Genomic DNA, 8318 nt, shown 5'->3' with positions numbered 1-8318 from the left:
GTGATGTCACAAGCTCCCTGCTCCGCCCTATCCTGATGCCTCTACTTCCAGACAAATAGATCCATGAACGTCTTTGTTTTCCTCGTCTGAGCTGCACTCTGGATCAGAACTGTACGGCTGGATAGCTCCGATTTTGGTCGTCATTTTTGCTGCACCGGTAATGTTAGGTTGGGGGTTGTGAGAGGCTGTTAGCTAGTGGGAGAAAGTGTTAACCAAGGGATGATGGGAAATAAGCAGTGGCTTACTTCCAACAACTCAGAGGCTAGTTTCTGATGAATGACTACTGCTCTGCAGAAACTATGTTATAAAAAGCACCTTTTTGTGTGTGTGTGTGGCTAAAACAAATTAATCCTAATTAAAGATCACTGAGTACATTTTGAAAGTAGATTAAAAACTTTCAGAGTTGAACATTAAAACTGGTTCTGAGGGACACCCTGACTTCTACCATCAACAAATGTTGATCATGTGATGTTCAGGTTAGTTGCAGGTTATAAAATTTAGGTTTGTTGCTTTTTGTGTGGCAAACATCTTGATTTTTTGTGACTGTGCCCTCTAGTACATCTTTTCTGGAAACGATTTTAAAAGTAAACATTTCAAGCTTCAGGCATGTGCGATAATAACAGATAAAGAGGAGAGGTCGTTTGAAATGAGAAATGTTTCATCAAAGGAAAACAACATTGTAGAAACAAATATATTTTAACTCTAAATATTTCTAAACAAATGAGCCGATTCAGGAAATCTTAACAGTTTAGCAAAGCGTCTCACAGTAGAGACTTTTCATTAGATCTTTCAGAAACTCACATGACTTCCCACTGAAACTTTATGCTTTCATAATGTGCATCATGTGACATTTTGGGTAAATATTTTTGTCACAGATTTACAAGCAAACCTTTAATGACTTCAGCTCAGATCAATTTTATCTTTTTATCTGTCACACATGGAAGATAAGTGCAAAATCAAAGGATTGTGATAAAGTTGATGTTTTTATTGATTTTTTTTCTTATGTTAAACAGGGTTCAAGTGTCTTAACCTCTCTAGTTTTTTCTTGTAAAATGAAAAAATGTAACATTTGCACATTATTCAGACGGACTTTATTTCCAAATTTTCCTTTTTCCAATCTGGTGTATGTTTAAAATTTAAAGATTTTTTGTACCTACTTTTTTTTCTTCAAATTTCGGCTAACAACCATCTGTTCTGCTATCTGCTCCAAATGTGTGAAGCAAAACGCCACAAACGCTCAAGAAACAGGCATCTCATTCCCTTTATTTCTATACAAACTTTTTCTATTTGTAGTGACCTAAAGTCCCATCAGATGTCATTATATTATATTTATTTTACTTAAAAGGGGAAAATGCAATTTAAAAGAAACCCACATAATACAACAGGACAAAATAGATGGTTTTAAGAAAGCCAGAATTAGCCAAAAGGCTATTTTTCAAATGCATTAAAGTGTGTGAAATGTGTCCTCTGCTTTCGGCTCATCCCCTGGGGAAGCAGGAAGCTCTTATTTGGGGATTATTAACCCTCAATTTACCCAGTTAATGCTCAATTTATATACTCTTTGGTATGATTCACCCTGGATTTGAACTCACTACCTTCCTGTCAGTGTCTGGGCAGACACTCCTCCACAGGGCCACTGCTGGTATACATAGAAAAAAAGCTTATTTTTTTAATTTATTTTTTTTAAAAAGTTAACCAAAATAAAGGTTCTTTAAAATCCATTCATATTCTTGTGACTGCATTAATGATTAAGAACCAAATTAGTGTTATATGACAATCTTTTTTTTTTTTTTTTTGCTACTTCAAAAAGATTTTTACATAAACAATGATTTATTAATTTTTTTATGATGGAGTATTAGGGCCACCAAAAAAAACGTAATATAACACACTTTAAAATTCTAAATTTACATTTTTTGTCAAGGAAATTTAATACTTTAAATCATGTAAATTTACAAGCCTATGGCTTTTTTAATTCACAAGTATACAACTTTGTTCTTTTAACTTCACAAATACGACCTTATTCTCATAACTGTTTGAGATTTAAAGTCGTAATTAAAATAATGTTTTTTTGTTTGTAAACTGGCCCTTATACTACAAAACCTAATTTTTAGTGCTTTCATAATAAAAAGAAGAACAAATACATTTCACCAAATTGTCACAATTATAAATAGTTATATTTAAATTGTTTTTGGAGGAGGGTCTACAGACTTAATGTGTTGGGTTACTTAAAAACATAAAAACTTTCATTAATAAGCATTTTTTAAATATATTTTTTAGTGTTTGATGCATTTCAAACAAAGTTTGCTACTTAACATTCCATATACAAGATACGCAGATGCAGTCAAAAGACAAAACAGGTTTTAATGAGTAAAAAGGAGATAACAATTTACGTGTTTTTGTTTGTTCTTTTATTTTTACAGCTAGGATGATAAGAACTTGTGTTATCAAGCCCTCCAGTGAGGGCAGGAAACCAGCACACACCTGTCTGACTGGACCTGCATCAGATAACAACCAACCACACCGACAAACAAGTGTTTGTGTTGTCATCTGAACTGCAGATAACACACAGGAAGTGAGATCAGAGCTTAAAGCTGAACTTCACTCGTCTTCAGGCCTCACAATAACCAACTCTGCTGTTTCGTAAAGCATAAAAAACCTTGACATATGTGTATATATATGCAGAAACTTTCTGGTTTTGAATTGACAAACGTCTTTGATTGTTTTGAAAATCTTTAACAGTAAATTAAAATGTTTCCCATTCAGTTGTTCTTCTAAAATACTCATAAAAAGCAGAAACATGATGTACAAGTAATGAAAGAACAAAGATTCTTTTTCTATCTTGTGTTCACTCTTGAAAACAAGACTAAAAGCTGTCCTTTCAGCCCTCATTCGTCCCATCACAAGCACAGCCTGTTTGACTGACCACAGACTGTTTTTCTCTTAGTTAATGCTGGGTTGGGATCACTTGATCCGACTATCCTCACCACATTCAAAACATTACCTTTGGTCTGACTTAGCTAAAGTCAGTGTGCAGACCTCAGATTGGCCAAAAACTCCTGACTAAAACGCCGGTGGTATCCAGGAAAACCCCAAAATGAGCAGAACTCCTTCAGGCTCTTGGGATTTAGTCAGGTTTAACGAGCCTCCCCTTTCTCTAGATCAGTTTCAACCATCCTGGGACACAAAGTGACCCGGATATTTTCCTGACGTTTGAAAGAATGTACAATATTCCAGAGAAAACTTTAACTTTTGTTCTTGAAGGCGGTTCTGCACGTTCAACAGCTGGGTTTAATGCGCTTCAAGTGTGAAAAAAACAAAAAAAAATAAGATCATTCAAAAAGACTAAAACTTTTTTTCTCTACATTATGCCTGTAAAAAGTGCTGAGGGTGTTAGTTAGCTACACTCAGGGGTGTTCTGTTAAACCCCTCCATTTGTCAATAACCGGACTCGAGGTCCAGCAAAGAAAACCATTTGGAACCTGTGAGAGGTGACAAAATCCTTTAAGGTTCAGGAGTGCAAATGCATCTGTGATAGTTTGGAAATTCATCTTCATACACTCTACGGAGAGTCTGACATCCTCATTTTTACTTCCTTACAGCAACACAAACGTTCTATTAGTGAGAGTTTAATCATTTTTCAAATATAAAACTGTGTTTGTCACCATTCCTTTTAAAGTGAACCCACAAAGGGGAAACATTTCCCTGATGGACATCACTCAAATGAAACCGGACTGTTTCTAATAAAAATACGCTGTCTATCGATGATATTTGGAGGTTTTTAAAGGATTACGGTGGAATTGAAGAGATACAAACATTTCAAATTTACCTCTCATGAAATTGAAGTTATACCAGCTAAGATGACATTATCTGATGATTCACTTGTGCAAAGACAATGTTTAAGTAGTTTTTTCTGTTATTAAAGTTCTTTTTGCTGTAATAGTGCATTTAAATTAATGAACAACGCTAAAGACAAAACCAAACAAATGATGAATTTTTGTACCTCAATTACACATTTCATTCGTTGAAATAACTGATATTGATTTAATCTTGTTTTGATGGACATGAAGAAGGAAACATCACGTGGGTTTAACCTAAGAACATGTTTCATGTTTAAAATCTTGAGCTGTGGCTAAAAAGTTAAAACATTTTCATGCTTGACTGGCTTCAAATTTCAACTGAAAGAATGTTTTTAAAAATGTCCTCCTTTTTTAATTAAGTAAAGAATGATGTCCAGTATCTTATGAAATAAACCGTGAACAAGTCACAAGGGGAATTCCTGAACAAAATCAATTTTCCTGTCAGTGAGAGTCATGCAATTCTAGTTTTCAGCTTTGTCATGCGTACAAACATATTTATTTTATTTAATATCTGGTATTGCTTTGATATATTTATGTCTTGTAAATGTTTTTATTGTTATTCCATCATTTTTAGTGCTTGAACCAAAGAATCAAGTAATATATTTGATTGTAAAACATTACACCAACATTTATTAAATAATTATGATGTATTTCTAAGTCAAACTGATTGTTTTTTATGTTTTAGACAGGACTGTTTCACACTGTTTTATGAAGTCTTGGATTGTTAAAGTGCAACACGTTTTATTATATTTTCTCCAAGGCTGCTTTAAGATGGATACAATTAATAATAGTGTGGATAGTTTATGTCAGGAGTCTGTAACCTGCAGCTCCAGATCCACATGTGTTTCTTTCATCTCTCCACTGTGGCTCGTTGGTCAAACATAAAATAAGTCATGGAGACTGCTGATCCAGACATGTCGACCGTCAGAGTCGGCAGCTCCCTCTAACCAAAACTACCTAAAGAAAACAAATAAACAAAGCCCCAAAACTAAGACTACCAAGGTCCAACTCCAAACTAAAATAACAAAACCCAGCAGTGTAAGACTGCTGAGGATAAAGAGGGGAAAAGAACAAAAAAAAATAAATAAATGAAAAGATAAAACAGCTTTTTTTTTTTCCTTAATTAGCATTTATTTAATTTAGATTAGTTAAATGTATTAATTGATGTCTGAGGTTCACATAGATGATAAACTATGTAGGTTTTTACATCCTGTTGACCTGAAGACGTCTTGTTTGATCAACTCTACCTCCAGAATGAACAGATTTGATATGCAAAGCAAAACTTTGGTAAAAAGTTTGATCTTTTATGAGTTCAAAACACATATTATCTCATGCTGCACAACAATGATTAATAGATGTCCAGATCTGCACTGAGATGATCAGTGCAGATCTCCTGGTTTCTGTCAACAGAACAGGCGACATAATACAATGACCAACCTAGAACTTTAATTTTTTTTTTCACATGTTTTAAAAGCATTTGTTCACATAAATGTTGGAGTTGTGATTTAAAACCATAGTTACCTTTTTTATTCTCTAAATTTTATTGAGAATGTCCAAAATGTCCTATTCATAAATTTCAATTTAAAAAGATAAACAAAAGAGCAAAATAGAAAAACAATAATGTGATTACTCAGAGAGACTGAAAACACAGTGAATGAAGCACATCTGTAAACAATATGATTAACCAATTAGCTGAACAGAAAAATGCCTTTATAAATAGCACATTTTATACCTTTGATAAGTTTTGCGGTTAAACTTTTTTTATTCCACGGCACAATAGCAGAAATACAGAAATGTAGATTTACTGTGTCTGTCTGTACCGTCAAAAATGATTAGTTAGAATATTTTCAGATTTGAACAATAAAGTCTAAATACTCTTACGGGTTACATAATGCAGCACTTTCCAGTTCTCTGAATTTAACACAATTCACAAACATGCACACTATTTTTTTTGTTTTGTTTTTGTTCAAATGCAGGACATGATGTGACTCCTTACATAAACCTAAAGAACATGAATGAAGACTAGTTATGAATCCATAAAATTTGGATTATTTGTAAAAAAAATACATTTTAATTGTTTTTTTATGGCAAATTGTGTTATATTTGCACTGTTTTGCAAAAGGTTGTCTATTTAAGGTTACTACAACTAGACTTCTTAGTCTGTACTATAAAAGATTATAATTGACGTTTTGTTCTGTAGTTTTCTTGCTTTTCTTATACTTAAGTATGCTTGATAAAATATGCGCTCTAGCTTTTTGCACAGACATTTCTAGGGCACTGGATTTTAGAATTGTAGATTTGGACACTAAAAACTAAAAAAATATTATTATTATTATCATTAATGTTTTTTTCCCCTACATAAAGCATATTTTGAGTTGTTTTAACCACTTCCCCTTTCAAGAACATTTCTGTTTGTTCTTCAAAATTTTAGAAAAAGTTGAACTAAAATGATGAGTGAGCTTCAGCAATGCAGCTCATCTCCTTTGTTTTTGAGAAGCTGCCATTGTTTGAGTTGGCGGAAATCATGCCCGGGGGCGGGGCTTCACCTGGCATGTCAAAGTCACGTGGTTCATGTCTTAGTTTTGTCACGTCATAGGGGGCTGCGTGCCGCTAGCAGCGGGTCAGGAAAGATGGCTGCAGAGGAGAGCAGGTTGAAGCAGCGGCATCACAAAAGCAACGTCTTCAGAGGAGGTACTGCCGTCTTTTTATCGAGGTTACTTTTAGTATTTCGGCTCATTGATTCACATTTTACTAGTTGGATGATATCTGGATGTTGACGGTACCCTGGGTAACACTCCGCTTCGCCATCGGTTCGCTGCGAAGCGGGTGGGATGCAGAATTGTTAGAATGTCAATGAAAACTCTGCTTTAAATTGGCGGTGACGGTTCACGTGTCCTGCGCGTGAACTCACGTCGTGCGGTGTGAATTGTTTTTCAGTTTTTGTGTTGTGTGGAATGTTTTGTTTGGCCGTCCAGCTGTCCGCACATGATGCAGCTGACTGTTTGTTGTTAGCGGGTTAGCTAACGTAGCTAATAGCCTTCTCAAGGTAATTCCTCACTAATGAAATAACTTGTGCCTGACTGCTGTGACAAAAGACTATTATTGAATAGTTCTGCCATACAATATGCATGTCAGTTAAAGAATATAAAATTAATAAAACAAAATACACCTGTACAAAATTCTGAAGGAAACGTTTTATATTTATTTAATATTAGCTTGATTATTGCATTTTTTTGAATAAAACTTTATTTAAAAAGACAAATATTACCTCTTTTTTATTGAGGAGTTTTTGACATAAAATTGCCTTTTTAAAAGTTCAAAACATTTTAAATATTTCTTTAGACATAAATGATTAAGCTGGATGCATTAAGTTCATAACAGATTGGATTCAAATGGATGGTTGGACAGTTTTGCAATATCTAGTACTGTCATTTCTGGATTATAAAGCGCACCTTTATATGAGCCGCATCCGCTCTATTACAAATAAAAAATACAAGCCGCAGATATCTACGTTGAAACATTGAATATTGACTGCACATGCAGAATGATTTTGTATTGTAAATGTATCAGTATGGTACATAGAAAGTAATTACCATTATGTAATTTGTCACACGTGTTCTATATGCTAAAGAAAAAGTAACGTAGGCTAATCTTCTTTATTTTGTCTATCATATATATTTTTTTAATTATGTGGCGGTTGTGGTGCAGCGGTAAGGCAGTCGACTTCTGATTGGAAGATTGCGTGTTCGATTCCCGCCTTGTCCCACCCATGTGTCTAAGTGTCCTTTGGCAAGGCACTGAACTTCAAATTCGAGGAAGGTAGAAAAGCGCTATACAATTATACGCCATTTACCATTCTAATTCCGGTTAGAGCGCCTCTAGTGGTGGAAGAACAATCAACAGAATAGCTGCACCTTTGTATAAACCGCATGGTTCAAAACCTAGGAAACAAGTAGTGGCTTATAGTCCAGAAAATACATACATAACTTTATATTTGTTTGTGTGCTAAATTTGTTTATTTTTGTAATATTTTTGGTCTTGGAACATATAAAATCAGCTTTTTATTGTTAGTTTTCCCGTGGAAACGTGACGCAGAAGTAATATGAATCTGAATATTTCAACTTTTTTCTAACTAGGTTTCAGAATCAGAATCACTTTATTGTAATGGTACAATGAAATTTAGCAGCAAGTCTGTTGTTCAGAATACAAGAACAAGATGTGTTTTTAAAAAACAAACAAACAGCAAGATGTGTAAATATTTATTGCTGAGACAGCTCTGTGGTAGCTGCTGTCTATTAGGCTGAATCTGAATTATTTCTCTACCCCTTCCGACTTCTCCCTACCCCTCCAGTTATAGGGGTGTCCGAAATATACATATATATTTAACCCTCGCCACAGAGGGATGCCCTCCGCCCTGAGGCTGAACTGCGTTGTGCTGTGCCGCGGAGAAGAAGTGCAGGG

The 8318-nt window shown here is 34.5% G+C and overlaps 1 protein-coding gene across 2 annotated transcripts in view; it reads left to right on the top strand.

Annotated features, from left to right (window-relative positions):
* Positions 1–6404: 6404 nt before the first annotated feature.
* LOC112157105 (atlastin-2) overlaps positions 6405–8318 on the top strand; it is a 20214-nt gene continuing 18300 nt past the window's right edge. For both annotated transcript variants that reach the window (XM_024289644.2, XM_024289643.2), the window contains exon 1: positions 6405–6548. In XM_024289644.2, coding sequence (XP_024145412.1) covers positions 6488–6548 — 61 coding nt within the window. In that variant the 5' untranslated portion in view covers positions 6405–6487. The remainder of the gene's footprint in view (positions 6549–8318) is intronic.

Source organism: Oryzias melastigma, linkage group LG1, assembly GCF_002922805.2.
Source record: "Oryzias melastigma strain HK-1 linkage group LG1, ASM292280v2, whole genome shotgun sequence".
NCBI lineage: Eukaryota > Metazoa > Chordata > Actinopteri > Beloniformes > Adrianichthyidae > Oryzias > Oryzias melastigma.
The sequence above is the reverse complement of the archived record's forward strand: the minus strand, read 5'-3'. Positions and strand labels throughout refer to the sequence as shown.